The following is a 24733-nucleotide window of genomic DNA, read 5'->3' on the forward strand; positions in this document are numbered from 1 at the left end:
TGTGATTTGTGTTCTATTCTGAATAAAATATTAGATGTTGGCACCTCCACATCATTGCATTCAGTTTTTATTTGCTACGCTGATGACTGTCAGATCTACCTGCCACTGAAACCAGCCAGTGCTTGTTCCGTCCACCCTCTCCTCAAATGTCTGGACGACATTAAGACATGGATGGCTTCAAATTTTCAAAGTTTTAACGACCACAAGACTGAAGTCGTTGTCTTTAGCCCTAGCTCAGCTGCCGCCTCTTATCCTGTGAACCTGGACTCCCTTCAGCCTTATCTGAAGCACTCTGTTAAAAACCTCGGAGTGGTTTTTGACTCGGATTTTAAGTTTGACAAACAGATCAGTTCTGTTCTGCAGAGAAGCTTCTTCCAACTGCGGCAGGTAGCTAAGCTCAAGCCAGTGCTGTCTAGACCCGACCTTGAGACACTAATCCATGCATTCATCACAACCCGCCTGGACTATTGTAATTCACTGTATGCTGGGGTCAGCCAGGCCTCTATCTCACGGCTACAGCTCGTCCAGAATGCTGCAGCTCGGCTTTTAACCGGTACACCGAGGTATGAGCACATCACACCAGTTCTGTCCTCCCTACACTGGCTTCCTGTGAGAACTAGGATTGATTTCAAAATTCTCCTCCTGACCTATAAGTGCCTAAATGGCCTCGCACCCATCTACCTCTCTGAGCTACTGGAACCATATGTTCCCTCTCGGGCTCTGAGATCATCCGATCAGCTGCTTTTGGTTGTTCCAAAAACACGACTGAAGCTCTGAGGAGATCGGGCGTTTTCAGTCATGGGTCCCAAACTGTGGAACAACCTACCCCCCAACGTTAGGCATGCCACCTCCCTTCCTGTGTTCAAATCCCTGCTAAAAACATATCTGTTCTCTCTGGCGTTTCATACTGTGTGAGTTGATTTAGTATATCTTGTTCCATGTCTTCATTTTAATGCTGTTGTTTTAATTTTTTAAGGTATATTCTTACTGCTTTTTATTTCTTAGTGCTACCATTAGTGTTAAGCACTTTGATAACAGTCTATCTGTTTTAAATTGTGCTCTATAAATAAATATGACTTGACTTGACTTATTCACAATTTGTTTAGTGTCCCAACTTTTTTGGAATCCGGTTTGTACAATCCAACATTTTTCAGTCAGGTCATCTGGACATATCCTGATGCATGATCAATAATCCGGCAATGGAGAAGGAGGCGTACCAAAGAAACCATCTTATCACAAGCAGAACTGGTGTGTTCCACTTTGGAGTAAGCTGTTGGGGGAAGAATCAGTTTTGTTGTGTGTTTCCTTGACTGATGAAGCCTTCTGGACTGAAGGCGAAACATTTCAGCACAAAAAAAGAAACTGTCCAGATGACCTGACTGACAAATGTTGGAGAAGTGGCCATAGTTTCGTCAGATGTACTGAGCTGATGTTTGGTGTGGTTGTAGCTGAGAGTCATCCTCAACACATACTCTTTAGAGCTAACACATCTCACAAGATCAACAAAACAGCTATAGTGTTTTTCCTACATTACTTGCCTTGGCAGGGTGCTCATCTCTTCCGTGATATTTGTCGACAGCGGTGGAGGGGGGGACTTAGCGTGAGGGAAACGGAGCGCTACCTCTAGCTTTTTAGCTGTCTGTATTGTGCACTGGCAGGTTTTTATTTTTTGGTGAGCGGGTCAGTTCGGTAGGCAGGCAGGATGCTCAGTTCGGTTGACGGGGTGGGGTACCCTGCTTGTTTGGGAAACACTGAGCTATCTTCATTTTCTTTTGGCTTTTCCCTCTTCGGGGGTCACCACAGTGAGTCATGCTCCTCCATCTCACTCTGTCCTTACTCCAACTAACTCCATGTCCTCTCTAACTGCATCCATATATCTTCTCTTTGTCTTTTTCCTGGCAGTTGCATTTCTAACATCCTTCTACCAATATACCCACTGTACCTCCTCTGGACATGTCCAAACCATCACAGTCTGACCTCTCTAACTTTATCTCCCAGTTGTTCGACCTCTGATGATCTCATTCCTAATCTTAAACCTGCTTGTCTCTTCCAAGGGGCGACTGTGGCTGAGTGGTTAGAGACGTCGTCCTCCAATGAATGAGTTGGGGGTTCGATTCCACCAGCAGTCACATGCTGAAGTATCCCTGGGCAAGACACTGAACCCGTCCATTGCCTTCGATGTGTGTCCCATTGGTGTATGAATGTGATAAAGCTCTGATTATTCTCTGTATAGATCTAGTAGAGTGCTGTATGAATGGGTAAATGAGGCACAGATTGTAGTGTAAAGTGCTTTGAGTATCTTGATAAGGTAGAAAAGTGCTATATAAGTATTTACCATTTCCAAGGAGAACCTCAACATCATTTCTTCATTTCTTCCAGTTCTGTCCCGTCTTTGTCCATGTCGCTGTTTCTAAACCATAGAGCGTAGCTGTTCTCACCACTCTTGTAAATCTTTGACCTTTGCTGGTGCCCTTTTGTCACAAATCACTCATGAAACTTTTCTCCATCCACTCCCACTCTGCTATAAAAGGCTGCGAGCAATATGCATTCCTTCAGGAAATATTAGGCCTTAGATCTATTTTGAGTTTCCACGTTAGAAGTTAGTCACAAGTGCTAAAAAACAAATTAGAATAATATTTGTGGGCATTAATGTCACATGCATATTTTTAGACCTTATTTGCAATTGTTTTTAAGCTTTACGTGATAAAATATAGATGACAAAACTTTATCCATGTTTTCATCTATTTTAAAGCAGGCAAAGACTGAGTAATAAATAGGACTATGTATGTGTATTTTGATTATTAAATAATATAAATAATTTTCGAAGGATGTGGTGTGACCTCTAGAAATTTATGGCTATTGATGTGGACATAATCGTGGATGATTCTGAATTCATCTTTTCACACGTATACAACTTCCTTTAAGTCTTCCCACAGCACTTTGTTTCTTGTTCAGCACTTTGACAATAAGGTGGTCTCACAAACATCAAACATAACAAACGAGAAGGTTCCTGGAGAAACTTTGACGGGGACTGCCATGTGGCGGCCATTTTAAAATTTAGATGACAAAAAAGGCCTATGTTTTGACATATAATATGTATGTGTATCTTAAAAGATGTGGTAGGAAGAGTTTGTTTGATGACTTACTGAGTTTTGTTCCGAGACCTCTGCCCTCTAGGTCATGTGACCTCACTGTGGTTGTTAGAGGCTGTTAAGAGTTCAGTCAGTTTTTTCAATGAGAAAAATGGTGTCTTTGTTGGCAAATTACATCGCCATGGTAACCTGAAACGCCAATAAAAGTAATAGCACACATCACGGTGCCGAGCCGGTCGTTTTAATATAACACTTGTGGGTGTACACATTGTGGTTCAGGCCACATTAAATTTGATAGAAAAGAGCAAGACCCTAGTTGGCTGCAATTATAGTGCTCCTTTGTGAGTTTACCAACAATGTCTCTCTCCTTCCTTTCAAAGTGATCATTGTTGTTGGATGACTATTTACAGGGAGGGTAACTGCTCTTGAATTTCCTCCATTTGTTTTACCAATCCCTTTTAGATGTGGTTTTGTAATCATCTAAAACCTCATGAGTATTACTCATTTTCTGCGGTTGCCTGGGAATTAATTATTTTGAAGCTCCTCACTAACTGATTCCATTTTGAACAATTTTTATACTGAACACTGTAAAGCTGATTGTAATTTTCTAACAGTGTACTTACCTGTCAGCCCTTAATTTGAAGCCACAAAGAGAAGTGGTTGAAAATTTTAACTGGAAAATTGGATACCCCTTTAAGAAGTTGATTTAGCCATTACTGGTATGCCATATAAAATGTAAAGGTCACAACAAGTGGTGCTTGACATGTAAGGAAATGTTTTTTCTGATTACAACAAAAAGGTTCAAATGTGTCATCTGGGCCAGCTTCTTTAAGTGAGAAACGTTTTTGTCCCCTATCCAGAGGACTTCCTTAGTCTATAGCCTGCCAACCAGATCTGTCCCATAGGTAGCCTTCATTGCTGTGTTTCAAGACAATCTCCCGTTGGAATCTCAGAAGTAGGCATTAACCACTGGCCACGGCCAAAGTTGTTCAGGAAAAGGTCTTGGTTGTCCTCAGGCTGTTTCTGTGAGTAGCAAGTTGGCCATCTGGCTTAAAAAAATTGATTTTTGTACATGATTATTTGTTTTGGATGGATGTGTTTTGCACGTGTTAAAAGCTTGCTTCTGAGATTCCAACAGGTGGCTGGCTTGAAACACAGCAGTGAAGGCTACCTATGGGACAGATCTGGTTAGCAGGCCATAGACTGAGGAAGTCCTCTGGATGGGGGACAAAACATTTCTCACTTAAAGAAACTAGTCCAGATGACACAATGTAACCTTTTTTTGTTGTTATCTACCTGGATGATTGAGCTTACAAACCATTTTTCTGATTGTTAAGAAATATCAGCCATGATGTCAGTGGTGGAGACTGTGAACTATTTTAAATTAGAAATACATGTGTGATATCAAGTTTGTCACTGAGAAATGTTGATATGAATATATGAATATACGAAATATGACCAGATAACCCCCCCCACACACACACTTTACAGAAAGGATTGGGAAACCATGACTCTGCTATATCAACCATTGACGTATACTTGATCAAGTGTCCCTGTTATTTTTTGTTGTTAGGAATTGAAGCTAACGTGAGCTGTTTTACGGACGTTGCCATGTTGTATTTTTTTAAACTAGCATATGCACACAATGTGCCCAAGTACAGTTATCCCTACCACCCCAACCTATCGCAGGGGGTTATGCTCCAGAGACCCTCGCAATAAGTGAAAATCCATGAAGGAGCGGTGTTCTACTTAATTATTTCTATTAAGGCTTTATAAACCCTTCCCACACTCCTACAAACCTGTCCCACTCTATGATTAAGTTTTTCCTTTAATGAATTTAGCAGAGGACCCGAAAATTCAACCAGACACAGATCACGTTCAATAAACTTTATTTTGATAAACTGGTGGAAGTCAGCACACTTTTGTGGAAACACATTTTAACGTCTGAAGAGGAAGAGGATGAGTTATGGCTGTGGAAGGACTAGGAGCTTGAACAGAGTTCCAAGAAGGAAAAAAAAAACACAATCTTTTTTTCGGAGCTCAGATCAGGGGACTTGACCCAGTGGTTAAATTCACTTGACCAGGTAGATGATTTGGGCAGATGGAAAGAGTTATGATGTTACCGCAGGAGCGGAGTCCTGAGTGGGGTTGTTGCTTAGTTTAGATCTGTCTAGAATTCACTGGGTTAGTCAGAGAACAGGCAAGGGTCATCCACAGAGAGACAGGCTTCAAACTACTTATTTGAGGTTCAGGCAATACTCGGAGATCTGGGCACAGAAAAAAGTTCTAAGTTCAGAAATCAGAAGCTTGGCAGGCATCCAACAGGGTCAAGCCGAAACAGAAAAATCCAGGGCACAGAAACTTGGTCAGGATGAGGGGATCAATCAGGAGCATGAGATAATCACTGGATATTTACTTGTGAAGGCTTTCAATAATCTGGTGCCAGATAAACAGGGAAGCAGCCGGAGCACCTAAATTAAGAGTAGAATTCAAAATCTTACTTCTAACCTACAAAGCTCTCAACAACTTAGCTCCATCTTATATTACAGATCTTATTGTTCCATATTTTCTTTCAGAGCACTTAACTGTCAGACTGCAGGTTTACTTGTAGTTCCTAGAGTTTCCAAAAGCAGAATGGGATGCAGAGCTTTCAGTTCTCCTCTCTTGTGGAACCAACTTCCAGTTTCTGTCAATGAGGCTGATGCAGTAGCTATGTTTACATGTGCAAAATTTTTTGACCAGATTGAAATGTTTTCCATGTATGTTGTTGATTCAGCTCGAGCCGAAAGAATTTGTAATCAGAATGAGACGGGTAATTTATGCCGATTCATAATCCGAACGGTGTGCATGTAAACACTTAAATCTGTTAATTTTTTCCCAATTGTGGAAAACTGACCTAATTGCGCATGTGCGACCTATGTCTGCCTCACATATTTCTGCCTGGCTAATGCTAATAATATTAGCATGTCAGGGAAGTAAAACTGGTTGGTGAGCAACACAACATTTCTACTAGAAACTTTGAAAGAGCTCAGAATGATCTGTATTACCTGTAGATCAGTCAGGGAGTGCAGTAACGTCTCCACTGTCATTAAAACCTGTCGTGGGTCCATTTTGAGCGCTCAGGTTTGTTTATGATCATCCCGGAAGTAAAACTTCTTCTTCTGTGGTGTTTTTAAGGAGAATTTACCACTCTCACTCTGTCAGTACTTCTATTCAGAATAAAAACTCGCAGCATGCAAACGCTGCTTGTGAACGGATTACGCCCATGTAAAGGATACATTCATATTATTTAATCTGAAAACGTTTCAACGGTCAAAGAATTTTGTGCATGTAAACTTAGCTACTGTTGCCTTTGTGCTAGCTCAGGATTGGACAGGACTGTGACGAAGTGAAGGTTCAACGAGTCTACTGGCTTCCTTAGATAGAGAACTTTTACTAATTGGCTTTATTATGTATGTGAATGGGGCAGCACGGTGGCGCAACTGGTAGAGCTGCTGCCTCTCAGTGAGCAGGTCCCTGGTTCAAATCCCGGTCCGGGGGCCTTTCTGGATGGAGTTTGCATGTTCTCTCCGTGCATGCGTGGGTTTTCTCTGGGTACTCCGGTTTCCTCCCACAGACCAAAAAACATGCATGTTAGGCTAATTGGTAACTCTAAATTGTCCCTAGGTGTGAGTGAGGTTGTTTGTCTCGTTTGTCTCTATGTGTCCCTGTGATGGACTTGCGACCCGTCCAGGGTGTACCCCGCCCCTCGCACAGTGATTGCTGGACATGGGCACCGGCGACCCCCGTGACCCAAAAATGGAATAAACGGGTAAAGAAGAAAATGGATGGATGGATGTATGTGAATGTTTTTGTTCATTGCCCTGAGACAACTTCTGTTGTGTTTTGGCACTATATACTGTAAATAAACTGAACTGATTGAATTAAATGCTTCGATCACAAGATAAGAAGAATTATTCTGATCACAGCAGAGCAGGTGGGCATGGAGAACATACAGACAGGAATCATGATATTCCAGCTCTATAATAAACACTTCATATGCTCAAACACTTTGTCGATGACGATGAGATGAATGATGAATGTACTACACAGCATGCACACTACACACAGTATAAAAGAACGGGTTTAAAAACCTGCGATATAATGAAGCCACATGTGAACCGTGATATAACGAGAGATGGCTGTACACACAAATGTGGTGTCATTTGAGCTTACTTTTTAAAATATTCTTTATTTTTTGACAGCAGTGCAGATTTACAGTCATCAAACAGAAATATCTAGACATTTGCTCTATTTTTAACAAGGTAATTATGAACTTAGAACAATTAAGGAAAGAGGGAAACAAATGGAGAAAAAAAACTTGTTCCTTACAAATATTCATATTAATTACGTTGTTTGAGCTATAAGAGGACAGATTAAAGGAGAGGAAAAAAACAACACCACAGAATCATTAATTCAGCACAAAGTCTGGTCGTAAGGGCTTTACATATCTCACCCATTTAACCCACATGTTAATAAATATACTCTACTTTTCTTGAGACGAATGGAAAAGGTAATTGCTTCCATTATATGTATCTCGTTTACAATATCTATCCAATCTGGGATTATGGGAGGTTCGGGAAGCAGCCAATGTCTTGTAAAAGCTTTTTTGCAGGCAGATGTAAAAATAGCAAATAAATACTTATCAGCAGATCTGGACAGGAAATCACAAATTCCTCCAAAATAAAGACACAAACTGTAACAGTACATTGTGGTTGAGTATAAAAATTAAGGTTTTATGATTCTCTGCCCAAAATGGTTTTATTATTGGGTATTCCCAAAATACATGTCAATGGTCAGCCTCCCGAGACACAGCCTCCAGCATTTAGAACCACAAGGATTAAATTTTGCTTTTTGCGTCAGTATAAAAAAAAAAAAGCGAATAAGACATTTCCAGTTAAATTCACACCAAGTATGAGAGTTTAGTACATTACCATTGAAATTCACGTATTTAACCATTCATCTTTAGTCATCAATATATTGGATTCTTTTTCCCATTTTACTTTAATGTAGTCAGTGGAGTGGGTATTTTTTGTCCAGAAACCTTTGTAAAACTTGGAAATAGTACTCTTCACAGCAGTCAAAATAGTTTTTTTTAATATTGTATCATTAAGGTCTGTTTTAGGTTTAATGCAATGTTCAAAGTAATTATGTACTTGCAGGTATCTGAAAAAATCTGAGTTTTCAAGCTGGTATACCTTTTCAGACTTTCAAAATCCATTCATTTCCCATTTTCTGTAACTGAATAGAATGTTGTTATGCCTTTATAAATCCAGGATTTGAAATGCTTATCTCTTAAATTCGGCCCGAACCCAGAGTCAAAGGCACAACATTGAATTATCTGTGTTTTATCATTTAGCTGATACTCTCCTTTTACTTTATTCATGATTTTTTAATTGGGTTTTGATCTACATATTTTCAATATCCTTCATAACCTTGTTTAAGTTTGTATAAGCCATTACTGCAGGGACTGGAGGGTCTTTCATGACTGGAAGTTCAATATCTTTCCATCTGACACAAATTTTTGGGAAGCACAAATTAACAATAGGACTAATCTGGGCCATGTAGTAATATCCTTTTAAATAAGGTAATCCAAATCCCTCCTCCTCCTTCAACATCTGTAATGTTTTAAATTTAGCCTTAGGTTTCCTCCCTTGCCAAATAAGTCTGACAATGATTTTATCTATTTCAGAGAATTCTTTTTGGGGTATTTCTAGAAGAAGTGCTTGAAATAAGAAAATATATCGTGGGAGGATATTCATTTTCACACAGTCAGTTCTATGACTCAGATTGAGAAAGGAAACAGAGTTCCACCTTTTAATATCTTCTATAAACTTTGTCGAGAGGGGACCATAGTTTATGTCTTCAAGCAACAACAAAAAAAGGCTAAATCTTGTCATCTGTACCACTTTTTTAAGTGAGAAACGTTTTGTCCCCCATCCAGAGGACTTCCTCAGTCTATTGACTGCCAACCAGATCTGTCCCATAGGAACCAGATCAGTCCCATAGAAACCAGATCTGTCCCATAGGAACCAGATCAGTCCCATAGGAACCAGATCTGTCCCATAGGAACCAGATCTGTCCCATAGGTAGCCTTCGCTGCTGTGTTTCAAGCCAACTTCCTCTTGGAATCTCAAAAGTAGGTGTTTAACACGTGCAAAACACATCACGTACAACAATCACGTGTGTTAAGCAATAGTTGTTATCTACCTGGATGATTGAGCTTACAACCCTTTTTCTGAACCACTTTGGCCTTGCTTGTCCTCGGGCTGTTTCTGTGAGTAGCAAGTTGACCGTCTGGCCTAAAACATTTGATTGTTGTACATGATGATTGATTGTTTTGGATGGGTGTGCTCTGTTTGCATGTGTTAAAAGCCTACTTTTGAGATTCCAACAGGAGATTGCTTGAAACACAGCAGTGAAGGCTACCTATGGAACAAATCTGGTTGGCAGGCCGTAGACTTAGGAAGTCCTCTGGATGGGGGACGAAACATTTCTCACTTAAAGAAACTGGTCCAGATGACACAATTGCATTTTTTGTTGTTATCTCTGCAAGCCTTGACACGTCATTTGGTAGGTGTATACCTAAATATTTCAATGAACTTTGATCCCAGTTTAGTGGGAATTTATTACTAAGAATGTTGAAGGTGAATAATTAAAAGCCATCAATTGAGTCTTTTGTACATTGAATTTATAACCAAAGTAACTACCAAATTTTTGTAAGAGGTTAGGTTAGTTTAGGAAATATGTTGTCACTTAAGTATATCAAATCTGCTTATAGGGCCACCTGGTCCTCCCCATTTATATTGATACCTCTAATGGTTTCTGTTTGGTTCAGCCATTGTGCAAAGGGTTCGATATACAGAGGAGCAAAGATCAACGGAGAAATAGGGCAACCTTGTTGTGATCTGCATTGCAGTGGAATATTGTTTGAGAGACTGCCATTAATTTTTATTTGAGCTGATGGTTTGTTAGTGTCCGTATGATGTTAGAAAACGTTGGATGCATGCCAAATTCTTCAAGCACTTTATATATAAAAAAACCAACTAACTGAATCAAAGCCTTTTTCTGCAACGAGGCTTACCAAAGTCCTGTTACCTTATTCTGTTCTATGATTCATAATATTAAAGAGCATCTAATATTATCATGTGTTTGTCTTTGTAAAATAAAACCAGCTTGATCGCTATACTTGGGTAGTACAAAGTATTTTCTCCAATCTTTTAGCAAGATGGCCATAAATAACTTGCATTTAACATTTGGCACTGAAATAGGTCTGTATGCTTCACATTCTGAGAGGTCCTTTCCCTCCTTAGAAATAATAGAGATGACTGCTTCCTGCCAGGGGTGTGGCATCTTTGAATCTTTTGGAACATTATTGCATGCCCCTATTTACTAATTTGTTGTTCATCCTCTAAAAGTGGTTGAGTATAATAATTTGTAATACCGGTAGTTCTCAAATGAAATTTGTAACTCTTCTTGTTTGTATTGTAAAATATTTTAAAAAAGGATCCTTTATTTTGTATATTATCTGCCCTTTGTTTTTGTATCCTTGCAAGAATTTTTGCATATCTGGGTTAAGATTTATAATATTTTTTTGTTTTATAAAAGTCATCCTTTTTTTTCCTTGGGTATATACTAAGTTAATTTCATTTATGATTTTCTTCGTTTTAGTCAGCAAATTGGAACTTAGTACCCTTTTATGTTGCTCTTCATGATCTTTAAGTTCTTTAAGATTTGTAAGTCTCAATGTCATGTTCTTAAACCAAGACATAATTTTTCTCACAAATAACTTATTTTAAGAAATCCCACACCACGTGTGATGTCATGAGTGCTGCAGTATGGCCACACTGATGGGAGCTCCGCTTCGACTCTTTATCTTTTTTTTGTTCCTGTTGTTTTTATTTAAACTGTTGGTTTTTTTTTTTTTTTGCACCTACACTGCACACCCATGCTATGGGTATGACCGTGACGCACTTTTGGAGTTTTGTGTGTTGCTGCCTTGCCATTGTGCCACCTTTCATTCAACCTTTATTTATACTGGTTAATTCCACTGAGCCTCTTACTATCATGGTTCAATTCTCGGCCCCTATCCAGACTTTGGCTCAGGCTGTCATGGCGGCCGTCTCCATGGTCCTCCACCTGCCTGCACTGACCAAACTACAGACCCGTTGGGCTCTGCGGGGAAACCTTGTATGTTCTTGAAGGTTTTCTGTCTGCTGGACCTGGTTCTAGGCGGCAGTCTGGGAGGACAGTCTGGGAGCGCAGCTGCTGTGGTCATTATTATCATCAAGCTGCTAATGGGACCTACTGACAAGACCTGCTAACGCTGCTAACAAGACCATGCCGCTAACAGAACCATGCTGCTGAAGAACCTCACTGCTAACCAAACCACACTGTAGATGTATTTCTTTTTCATGTTTTGTGCCTTGTTTTTTATTTGTGCTGCATGCTTTGGTATTTTCTTGTTGTTTTTTTGCCGAGTTGAGATGGTTCTTTTTGTCCTCAGAATTTTATTGTTGACCTTGTGTTGATTTTGCCTATAAATAAACCAAACCTGAACCATTGCTGCATCAACTTCCCCCTTATCATTTTCTTCTAGAAACTTATTTCCTTTCTCATCTGAACCACAACCTGGATTATTTAGAGCATTTTTTTTCAATCTCCACAATCCAACATTTTTCAGTCAGGTCATCTGGACAGTTTCTTTTTTGTGCTGAAACGTTTCGCCTTCGATCCGGAAGGCTTCATCAGTCAAGGAAACACACAACAAAACTGATTCTTCCTCCAACAGCTTACTCCAAAGTGGAACAAACCAGTTCTTCTTGTGATTAGATGGTCTTTTTGGTACGCCCCTCCTCCATTGCTGGCCCTCTTCCTAGTTGACAGTCTTGTCAAACTGGTTGAAAACAACAAAGTCCATGCTCAATAATCTAGGTATAAAATTCAACATTTGACTGATGAAGCCTTCCGGATCAAAGGCGAAACGTTTCAGCACTAAAAAAGAAACTGTCCAGATGACCTGACTGAAAAATGTTGGATTTTATACCTGGATTATTGAGCATGGACTATGTTGTTAATCTCCACAATGTTTTACGTGGATTCTCACTGATACGGACAACACAAAATGGTAAATGGATTGTGCTTACAGTATATAGCGCTTTTCTATCTTATTAAGATAAAAAAGCTCTTTACAACACAATCTGTGCCAGTGCTTTATCCTATTCATACACTAATGGGACACACATAGGAGGCAATGAGATGTTTTCAGTGTCTTGCCCAGGGACACTTCAGCATGTGACTGCTGTTGGAATCGAACTCCCAACTCTTGCATTGGAGGATGACTGCTCTTACCATTCAGCCACAGCTGCCCCTCAAGTTGTAACCCACAAGAAACCACAAAAAACAGATGCATGATCAGACAGGTCACTAGAGCCAATATTACAGAAACTTATTTTGGAGCAGTCTTTTTAAAACACAAAGAGGTAGTTTGTTCTAGAATAAGTATTGTGGGGGAACGAATAAAATGTGAAGTCATGTTTTATAGGATGGAAATTTCTCCAGTGATCTAGTATACCCAATTCCTCCATTAGATTGTTAATGTTCCTATATAACAATGTAGTTGTTAAATATTTGGATGCATCTAATTTAGGGTTGAGGTGTATTTTCCAATCACCTCCGCAGATTAGAAGTCTTGTTGCTCCTGCCATTAAATCAAACATCCATCCATCCATCCATCTTTACCCACTTCTTCCTTTTTGGGTCGTGGAGGTCACTGGTGCCCATTTCCAGCCATCACTGTGTGAGAGGCAGAGGACACCTTGTAAAAACCAAAACTACTTCCAGATGGGATATAAACATTACATATTGTTATTAAAATGTTTAAGAAGCAGGTAAAGGTACTGGATGAATGGATATTTATCTTTCCTGTAACCAGTATATATCTTCCTTCTTTATCGGATATCTTTGATATAAACTTAAAAGGTATCTTTTGTGATATTAATATTATAACTCCCCTCCTTTGACCAGATTTGTAAGGTGAATACAAAGCCCTTGTGTAAACCATTCTGCTCATTTTTTCATGTTCCATTAGAGAAAGATGTGTCACTTGTAGAAGGACGATCTGAGCATTTTCCACTTCATTTGTGATGCTATTTTACTTCTCTTAATTGGGTTTGAGATACCCTTTACATTAAGTGATACTATCTTAATGTCCTGTATATTCATACATTTCTAACCTGATAAAACCACAGAAAACCTCTCCCACAATATCCAGTTTCACCAACAAAATCTCCCCCATAACACTTGCATCAAACCATAATGAACAGTAAACAATATTAACATTATAATTATGAAAACAAAATAAGACTGGTGTTCCCAAGGTAGAGAGGCTCTTATGAAAAGAGCCCAGCAGGGTCTTGTGCAGTCCAGGTCCCAGTAGGGAATTGACCTACCACGTTGTAGAGGTGGGGCCCTAAATAATGTCCACACACTAGCAATATTTGATGATAAAAATAAAATTAAAATAAAAACTTAGACATGCTCACAATTCGGCTGTCCTGACTCAATTAGAGTAACTAAAAAGAAGCATGAACATTGTAATTAAGTTAACTGAAAATTTAAGTACCTCTGGTAAAACAACGGCAAAAAAAGAAACTTAACTGACTTTCCTTGAAGCATCAGTTCTCAGTTGTAGACCGTCTTCTGGTTCCCTGAAGATTTTCCTTGATCCGTGCTTGATGGCTTTTCTGCCTGTTATCACCTGTTGGACCAGGGTCTTGGTCATTGCTCCTCACATGTCGTCTTCTTGTCTTCTGTCATGAAGACAAGAACCGCATCACATCACCTCATGATCCGGGGCTGCTGCAGACGTTATGACGGTGACTGGAAACCCACGAGCAGCCATATCTCTTGTTGCGTCTGCTGTGTCCTGGTAGAGACGGGCACATTAGTTTAAAACACCCGCATCTTTGCTGAGTAGGGGGTCTGAAACCTGATGTGTTCACTTTTCAAAACTTTTTGGCATCCATATATTCATTACATTTTTTAAACGTCAGTGGGAAAAGTCATGGTCAACAAAAAACCGCATTTAATCGCAGAATACTTCTCTTTTCTGCCATGCTTTCCAAAGAACCTCCTCTTTTGTATGGTAACTGCCAAATTGCCACGATAGATCTGGACTTCCCCTGTGTGCTGACCAGCTTTTGAATCAGTTCTTGCTGTGTGCTTGTTCAATTCCCAGATCTCGGTTGTGAGGGAGGTCAAGCACTTTTGTAAAACAAGTTCAGAAAAAGAACAATGTCAGCTCTCTCCTTATCTTCAGGTATCCCATAAATCCGCAGATTCTCCCTATGGGCATGGCCTTCATGTTCTGTGAGCCTATCTTCCAGCTTAGCTTGGTGTTGGACTAGCCTCTTAATTAACATGGAAGCAGTATGTAGTACAGTCTCTGTTTCTTCTAATCTTCCTTCCACTTTGTCCAGTCTGTCATTCACACCTTTAATTTCTTGTTTATTGTCCTCCAGCTGGACGCTGTTCTCTTTTCTGAAGTCACGAAGTTCATTAAAAATACTCTGCAAGCTAGGCTCAGGTGTGTCACCGCCTCAAGGACTTAGCTCCAGGGAATAGCTTGGTCATCCTCTTTCCATCTTTGCAAATGTTCACTAGTAGGGGTGCACCCGATTTCCTTTATTTTGGGTGATCAGCGATACTTACACGAGAAACTGATTTTACCTATTTTGTTCTAGTTTTAACAACAATTGTCTAAACTTCATTTATATTCTGAAGTACCTCATGGCCAGTTAAAACAAGTTTGTATTGTTTCTATGATATTCTTCAAAATCATGTTTTTCAATAGAATAATTTTGGAAAATTGAAGGTGCATTGTGACCTTATAACACCTGACAGTGTCGCTTATAAAACAAAATTGGTATCGGCCAAAATCTGAATCAACCGGTCAGGCTTTTTAGAGATCATTGATCGACCAGAAAACTGCAATCAGTCCACCCCTATTCACGTGTTAACAAAAATAATGCCTTAGGGGGATTTTTTTATAGAACACCATCGGGAGCTCACTAATTAGGCTGCCGTCTTCTCGCTAGCAGAACTGGAAACTCATACGAGCTTACTTTTAAGAATGAAATATTTAATTACACCTAAATGTGACAGAAAAATTAATATTTGAACATACATCAGTAACGTAAGAACTAGGTGAACCAACAAATGTTAATACCTGGGGAAAAAAAAAATTATCCTAGGTGTAATTTTACCAACCTAATTTACACAAAGTGGGCAGAATTTAAAACTTGTACTAGAACCACCTAACAGGGAAGCTGGACCCTCTCAAGACTGAACTTCCAGTTCCACATCAGGTCTATTCATACAGTCTTTGGTATAAACATACCAAATGTAGAGGTGGGGTTATGAAGTAGAAGGGATGAAATAGTTTTTGGTCTAACTACATACCACTTTAGGACACCAGTGGTTACAAAATAGGAAGGAATGGTGTTACAATTCAAGCTGTGGTGGGCCAGTTTCTGATTACACATTACTGAAGTAATTGGACTAGTTTCTCATTACTGAGTTGACAATGGAAACAAAGCTCACACGGAATGGAGTGTAAGTTTGCACTTTTATTAATATCACTCACTTTTGTCTCGTTTCGTCTGTGGATTGTTGTTGCCAGTTTGAAATCCACTGTGTGGGACTTTGTAGTTGGTTGCTGTATATTTATATTTTTTAAAAGGAGCTGTGTCCACTCTTGCAGCCAGATCAGATGTGCAACGTTCTCCCTAAAATTTTGCATTGGGAGTTTTGTTTTACAATTTTTTCAAAAGGTAACTTTTTTCTTATTTGAACAGGCATCATGATTCCTGTAATGGAATTCCGGCAGTTCACTGAACAGCAGCCAGCATTCAGAGTCCTGAAGCCATGGTGGGACGTGTTCACTGACTACCTGTCAGTCATCATGCTCATGATTGGTGTCTTTGGATGCACCCTGCAGGTCAGTAACAATGTGCCACCGTGTTGTCTTTACCTAAATAGGGACCTATGAAATCTGCTTTTTTCCCCAAACTCTGCTTGTCCATTTTCATTTGTCTGAACTCCATGTTTTATGATGTACCCATATATTTTTTCACTTTAAATGTGTTGTATTGCCGTGTTATTTTGCATTATTGGTGTTTGCTGTATATCTTAGATCTTTTGGCGTGCTGTTTGGCGTTTGTTTGGTGTATATCTTAGATCTTTTGTTGTGCTGTTTGACGTTCGTTTGGCGTATATCTTAGTGTATAGTTTAGATCAGTGGTTCCCAACCTATTTTCCTCAAAGCCCCCTCTTCTTACTTCCTAGGCAATCCGAGTCCCACCAATCCCTCGCTACTCCCCTCTCCCAAAGACTCACTCAGATTAATCTCTTTATCAAAGTGATATTATTATATATATAATTTGATATTGAGATATGTCACAATATACTTTTATTCAATAACGGTGATATGAGTTTTAAGCACATTTTTGATATTTCGATAGGATTACAGCGTTTCACTGATGCATTTTTTTCTCTGTTTGGGCTGAAGCGGCCACTTCAACCCAGACAGAAAAAGGTGCAACACAACTACGTAAGGGCGTGGTGACGTAGCTGTTACGCAGAGCTCGAGTCCAGAAGGCATTCGCAGTAGCGGTCAAGGCTAATCTCCAATGCGTGTTAAATTTTCGCTTCAAAATGAGTGCCCATGACCGTCAGAATGTGATTGAACAAGCTTTCACAAGTGAAGAGAAAGCAGATGACATAATTGATAAGAGAGGAAAGACTAATTTGGCGGTGTGGAAGGGGTTTGGCTATCTAAGATCCGATAAACTGCAGGTTTCAGTGTGTTGCAAAATGTGCCGAAGAGTTGTTCCAACTAGCAGTGTGAACACATCTAACTTGTTTCAACTGAAGAGTTTCCACTCGACAGACTATGATGAGAGTCAGAAGATGAAGCACAATAAAACTGAGCCAATGTGTCCCTCAAACAACCCCCCCAGCTGTATCAAAAGAGAAACTCATGCAGCAAACATCTGCTGCATGGGTTATGTTATGTTGTTTAAAGTTAAAACTTTTACTATTGAAAAAGTTGAGAGATATATGTTTATTTGACGGTGATTTCAAAATTTCTTTGAAGGCTAAATACGAATAAAAGGTGAACATTAATTTATTTGTAGAGTTTTTCTGAGGCTTTTATATTGTTAATATCGATATTGGAATTATATCGTTATCGACCGAAATTATGAAATATATTGTGATAAAAGTTTTGGATATGTCGTCCAGCCCTAGTAAAAGGTATAAACTGGAAGTTGTACAACAGAAATAACAACTTCAAGAGCACTTGTTTTGAGAATTACTCAAATAACTTAAAAAAAAAAAAAAAAAACTAACAGAGTAATCTTTAAAAAAAAAAAAGTCTTAAAAAATTAAAATTGTAGTTTTTTCAAGATATCAAACTCTGGGCATGTACACACAGCTCTAACAAAAACAATGACATGTGTATATATGAATGAATATATGTGTCATATGTATGTATGTATATATATATATATATATATATATATATATATATATATATATATATATATATATATATATATAAACCCAGCAATAACTTCAAATGACCAGTACATTGTGTCTGTGTCAGTCTGTTCATTCTTGAACTAATGGTCACCCTGGGCATGTTTCTGGCCAGGGTTTTGATGTCAGGTGTTGTTTTTGTCACAGCCAACCTAAAGTCTTGATGGACATCAAGTCTGTTGTGGGCTTTTGTTTTTATTGACACAAAAGCGCTGAAGGCTGCCTCTGACAGGTAATTAGTGCTGAATGGAAGAATAACCGTCATCTGTGTGTGTGGCCAGTCTGGGTGCAAGGATTTGTCTTTGGCAGTCCTAAACTTTTTGTATCTATTTTCTTTAAAATATTTTTTTGATACAGAATCAGCTTGGAGGTCACAAAGCTCATCTTCAGAGCCAAGGTATTCCACATCTTTGATAGTGGAAATGTAGGGTCCATCACCCATATTTCTCTTGACAAATGCTGATCCATGTCAGCAAAGCGTCTTTTCATCTCCTGGCAGAGCATGTTCATGTGCTGGATAAACTCCTTGTGTAAAGACGCACAAATAGTGCCAGCTGCTTCATCAAAAACTGCTGCAACTTCCCTTTTGACTTTTTTTCAAGCCTGTACTCCGGTTTGCGCACAAAACTGTCCACAGCGTCCTTACACTGCAGGACGTTTGAATCAGGCTGTTGCATTCGCTTGTTGGTGTCATTATAAAGTGTCGGCAAAATACGCCGTTTGATTCAAAACACATCATTCAGATGTTCGCACAGAGTTTACAACACATTTAAACATTCACAGCTGCATGTGGTTAAATTAATGTTGTATATTTAATAAAACGTGAGCTTAACCAAGAGCAAAGAAAATTTCCTACCTCTTCTCAGAGCGGTACAGAACTGACGTCCTAACAAATCACTCAAAGTGACAGTACAGGTATTGGTGTTTAACATAATGCGTTATAGAAAATTCTTCAAACAAAACCAAAATGAGGGTTCTTCAGTGTTAATCAGGATTTGCTGAAATTTCAAACATTATAATTAAAAATAAAAGCAGAGATGTAGATGTGTAGTATGTTCTGTGTGAGAGTCCTGCTTTGGTCTGGGTGAGGGTCCAGCTGTGGACAGATTCAGGTTCAGGTCTGGTTTATGTGTCGTATGCAAAATCAACACAAGATCAACAATGCAATGAAATGCTTAGGATGAGAAGAACCGTCTTGACTCACCAAAATTACAACAAGAAATACCAAAGCATGCAGCAAACATACTAAAAACATACTAAAAAATACTACTAAAATACTAAAAACAAGGCGCCAATGTTTACAAAGAAATACATCTACAGTGTGGTTCGGTAAGCAGTGAGGTTCTTTCAGCATGTTCTGTTCTGTTAGCGGGTGGCCTGGGTGAGGGTCCTTCTCTGGAAGCTGGTTAGCAACAAGGTGGCTATTGGTGTCAGAAGCATGTTTGTAATGTGTCGCCTGTGATTTCATTGGTTGAATATTTCACCTCTTCGTAAACTTCCATTGTCGCTACACAAATCATGTCTCAGGTTTGCTTTGACCGTGGGTGTGGGTCCTTCCTCCAGTCCACACACATTTCATGCGCTGCATACAGACAGATTACAGAGACTGCCGTGCTTGGGCTGACAGTTCATTATAAAGAGGGAGATAACTAGATATTTTGCTTGGGCATTTGCTCAGTCGCCCTAACTGTGCAGCATAGATTTTCTTGTGTGCAGAGAATGTGCAGAGAATGTGCGAGCAGTGCGCAATTGCGCAGGCATGCAGCTTAGAGGGAACATTACATATCATTGGGCATTTTTAATTGGTTATATGGAAATGCCCAAGCAATTTTCATTGTTATACGCTGTATACTCGCATATCACATAGACTACAGCACTGGCAGAGACATTCCTGAGGTCACCAAACTGAACTCCCACCACCCCCTGGCTTCACCGAGAAATTCTGACCATAAAAGTTATGAACAGTATCTGTGACACTGGGCAGCCCTAGCAGAGTCTAACTCCAACCCTGAAGTGGTCCCACCCTGACACTGCCGGCAATGTGACTCAAACTCTTGCACTGCTTGTAGGCACTGAGTTAGTAGGAGAGATCATATCTCTCCAGTTTTAGATTCTCTCCACTGCCTCCCTGTCAAATTCAGAATTGAATTAAAAAAAATCTTACTTCTAACCTATAAAGCTCTCAACAACCTAATATTCAAGGATCTTTTTGTTCCATATTTTCCTAATGGGCCCTGTGATGGACTTGCGACCCGTCCAGGGTGTACCCCGCCCCTCGCACAGTGATTGCTGGACATGGGCACCAGCGACCCCCGTGACCCAAAATGGAATAAACGGGTAAAGAAAATGGATGGATTTTCCTAATGGAGCACTTCGCTCTCAAACTGCAGGTTTACTTGTGGTTCCTAGAGTTTCCAAAAGCAGAATAGGAGGAAGATCTTTCAGTTATCAGGCTCCTCTCTTGTGGAACCAACTTCCGGTTTCTGTCCGTGAGACTGACACATTGTCCAGTTTTAAGACTAGGCTTAAGACTTTCCTTTTTGATAAATACTATAATTAAGGGCCTTCTCCTAGTCCACTCCTGGAACTCCTGTTTCCAGGAATATCTTGCTAAATGATCTGAAGCTCTCAACCTTGACCACTTTAAGTGGCTTTAAACATTTGTTAAGTTCCTGGGAAAAAACAATGCAGATGTTCTTGTTTTTAGTTTTCTACATAGCTGTTCTTTTTTTGTTACATTTTCTTTTAAATGCAATTTTATTTTCACTTGTTAAAAAAAAAAATCTCAATTTGTACACATCCTTTATTATTGTCTATTGTTGTCTTTGTTGTTCCACTGTTGTCATCACTCTTTGTTCAAATCAGGTCTTTCTTGTAAATGAGTCCCCGAGGATCAATGGGATTAACCTGTATACATAAAAGTTGAATGAATGAATGAAAATTAGGGTTGGCTTATTATGCTGCTTAGACTCGTGTTTTTCAAAGTGAGGGTCGTGGCCTCCTGGGGGCCACCGGGGGGCACTAGGGAGGCCTCAGGAAGCTGGGGAGAAGATTTTTAAAAAAGCAAAACTAAAAATATATATTTTTTAATTTTACTTTTTAAATTACTGTAATAAAATCAAATCTATTTTTCAATCATTATTTTAAAATACGTATGTTTTATAATAATACACTGAAATATTTTTCACCATGCTCATCTTTCTGATTGGCTGCCAGTCAAATGTATCAAGCTGCTTTACTCTTCAAGCTAGCATAGCAAGGACGAAATGAAGAAGTTTCTAAAAAGACAGAAGGAACTGACCAGCAGCCCTGCTGTGGTGGAAACTGCTGCAAAAAACAAACAAACAAAGAACTCATGGCCATCTAACATTTGAAGGTATGAGGAAGCATACATTGAGTATGGCTTTACAGTCATACAGAAAAATGGCCATGATTGCCCGAAATGTGTCCTCTGTCTGGAGATCCTCACAAACGAGTGTTTACAACCTTTGAAACTTCAGCACCACTTGAGTGGGACCATAATACAGTGTTTAAAACATGTTAGGTAATAACATTTTTATGCTCAGCAGCTGTAATGATTTATTGAATATAGTGAATAAAAGTTTAAACATTCTAAACCTTGATGTTTCTGTACATATTTTGTAGCATTGTTTGTGGGTTTGCGAGAGGGGCCTCAGCCAGAAGCTAATGTTTTTGGGGGGGCCATGGCATGGAACAGTTTGGGAACACCTGGCTTAGACTACTAGTGGACAAATAGACATAATTTCCTTAAATGACTTGTTAAAATCGAATAGTTTTCTTTGGATATTTTTTCTATCTTAACATGTGATTCCCGACCTGTCGTTATGTATCTGTTCCTCCTTCCTGTCCTCTCAAGCCCAGCCGGTCAAAGCAGATGGCCGCTTGTCCTGAGCCTGGTTCTGCTAAAGGTTTCGTCCTTTCCACTGTTGCCTTCTTGCTTGCTCAAGATGAGAGTTCTGCGATGGAGTTAAATTCAAAGCAGTCTGCTCTTCATAAAAATAGTGTTAACTTAATTTTTATGTATATGAATGTTTCTGTGCAGTGCCCTGAGATGACTTCTGTTGTGACTTGGCACTATATAAATAAACTGAATTGAACTGAATGGCCCATAGCAAAACACATGTAGACTGGATGGGCAAACTCCCATGACCCCTTGAGAGCCCTAGTGAGGGTAAAAATCTGGTCCAGTGTTCCACAGCCAGGACGGAACCTGCTTTGTTCTTCCAGAATCTGAGGTTCCACCATCAATTGGGCTCTCTTTTCCAGCATCCTGAATAGACCTTACTGGAGAAGCTAATGCCCCTTTTCCATTAGTACCTTCAGTACCGGTACATCATGGTTTGACTTGGCTCGGTACGGTACACATTGTGTTTCCATTAAACTTTCAGTACCGGTTCTAGTGGGTGGGGTTCAAATTGACATCACGCGCCTTACCAGCTGGTGGTGGTAAAGCTGAAGGTAAGACTGAAACAGGTTTCAGTACAGGGTGAGAACTTATTTTGAAGTTTCTGGTAAATCCAAATGAATATATCCATCCATTATCTTTACCTGCTTCTTCCTTTTTGGGTCGCAAGGGTTGCTGGTACCCATGTCCAGCAATCACTGTGCGACAGGCGGGGGACACCCTGGACAGGTCTCCAGTCCATCACAGGGACATCTAGAGACAAACGACATGCATGTTTTTGGTCTGTGAGAGGAAACCGGAATACCCAGAGAAAACCCACACATGCACGGAGAGAACATGCAGACTCCGCCCAGTTAGGCCCCCGACCGGGATTTGAACCAGGTTAACCTGCTGGCTGAGAAAGGAAAACTCTTCATTCCTGCATAAAAACCATATCCCATCTGTGAAACATAGTGGTGGCAGTATCATGGTTTGGCCCTGGTTTGCTGCATCTGGACCAGGACTTTTTGTCATCATTGATGGAACAATGAATTCTGAATTATATCAGAGAATTCTAAAGGAAAATGTCAGAACATCTGTCCATGAAGTGAATCTGAAGAGAAGGTGGGTCATGCAGCAACACAATGACCCTCAGCACACAAGTGGTTCTACCAAAGAATGTTCAAGAAGAATAAAGTTCATGTTGTGGAATGACCAAGTCAAAGTCCTGACCTTAATCCAATCCAGATGTTGTAGAAGGACCTGAAGCAGCAGTTAATGTGAGGAAACCACCAACATCCAGATTTGAAGCTGTTCTGTACAGAGGAATGAACTAAAATTCCTCCAAGCCGGTGTGCAGGACTGATCAACAGATACCAGAAACATTTACCGTTAGTTTTTTTTTTTTTTTTTTGGGGGGGGGGGGGGTCACAGCAGATACTGAAAGCAAAGGTTCACATACTTTTATCACTCACAAATATGTAATATTGGATCATTTTCCTCAATAAATAAATTACCAAATATAACATTTTTGTCTCATTTGCTTACAGTAACTGGGTTCTTTTTATCTACATTTTGGACTTGTTTGAAAATGTGATTATGTTTTAGGTCATATTTTTGCAGAAATATTGAACATTTCTAAAGGGTTCACAAACAAGCACCACTGTTTGTATAGTAAGTGTCAAATGTGAAAAATGTACAATGTTAATAAAAACTCACAAACGAATTCTGTGACATTCTGCATTTTCCAGTAAGTTCCATGTTTTAATGTTGTTGCTCAGTTCTGCTTGCTCCACCCTGCTGAAATCAGAGAGTACTATCTTTAAATGAACTGAAGCTCCTAAAATCAAATCAGTTTCTCTCAGTCTTTTGTTTACTGCAGCGACATCAACATAATTCACGGAGAAAGCCTTTAGGCTCTTTCATGAACATTTACATTGAGCTTCTGCGTTGCACTCTGCGTTGGCACAAGCTCAAAAACACTAACTCTGTGCTTTTACGGCCTGACTCGAGTGCAGCAATGGAAGCATTCACCCCATGAGGAGTTTGGCAGTGGAGGCGTGTCCCCACACTACCCCTTTTAGTAAACATCAGATTCCAAACCCCTGTGGCCTGGCCCTTGACTTCTCCCTCTGTTTGAATACTTTTTTGGTTACATCAAGACTCCACAGTGTAAGTTTTAGAAATAACACCAAAACATCTTGAAAAGAAAACTATTAACAGGATATTTATCAAGTTGGAAGCAGCCATTGTTTCCCACTCTTGGCAGAACTGTTTGGGCAGGATCTAAAGGTTTAAAAATTGAGTGAACAATTAATTTAGCAGCCAAGTTTACTTTATGGGTCAGAGCTGTATCAACAGTCAGTTTTGTGTAATTACTTGTTATTTGGTTGCCTGACAGATTGTTCCTTCATTTAGAGCTGTGGGGAGAAACATAAATCGTAAAACTGTCTGGGGCGAAACTTCATTAGACTTGCCTTTGTGGTATAATGTTTCATCTGCTGCCATTACTGTAACAATGATGTCATTCTGTGTCGACTGTTCAGAAATATGCTTCTGTCTGCTGCACTGGTTTTAGATCATGTAGCAGTGAAATGGGCTGAGTATCAGACTTTTATAAAGCTAAACAGACTGCACCCATTAAAAACATACTACCAACAATTTAAAGTTCCCATTTCCTGTAATTAGTGCAGCTGTCAAGCAGCTGCTTTTCATTATTTGCCTTGCAAGTAAACACCATAAGCAAATGTTATTTACTGATGCTAACTTGTCCGCACAATTCTCTACATTCATTTGCTCTTAAAAAACAGGTTAAAGTAGGAAACAACACTAGATAAGTAACATTAAATAAATGTTCAATCGTTATAAAATAATGGGCCATTTGAATGTACATACGAGAAGTTAAAAAATATTTAAAATCTTTGTGTAACTTGTACAATTTTTGTCATCAACTTAGTTTAAACAAGAAACAGAATTTCTTGAAACAATGTGCGGTTTTACTATAAGATCATCTTTTGTTTTGGTCAAACCATGAAAATAATAGATTATAAACATACATACATACATACATACATACATACATACATACATACATACA

At 39.4% G+C, this 24733-nt stretch overlaps 1 protein-coding gene across 2 annotated transcripts in view; it reads left to right on the top strand.

The window, feature by feature from the left end:
• Window positions 1-24733, top strand: part of lrrc8c (leucine rich repeat containing 8 VRAC subunit C) — a 52555-nt gene that overhangs the window by 7992 nt on the left and 19830 nt on the right. For both annotated transcript variants that reach the window (XM_037698307.1, XM_037698308.1), the window contains exon 2: window positions 15989-16131. In XM_037698307.1, the coding sequence (XP_037554235.1) occupies window positions 15994-16131 (138 nt within the window). In that variant the 5' untranslated portion in view covers window positions 15989-15993. The remainder of the gene's footprint in view (window positions 1-15988; window positions 16132-24733) is intronic.

Source organism: Nematolebias whitei, chromosome 3, assembly GCF_014905685.2.
Source record: "Nematolebias whitei isolate Nwh7 chromosome 3, NemWhi1, whole genome shotgun sequence".
Lineage (NCBI taxonomy): Eukaryota > Metazoa > Chordata > Actinopteri > Cyprinodontiformes > Rivulidae > Nematolebias > Nematolebias whitei.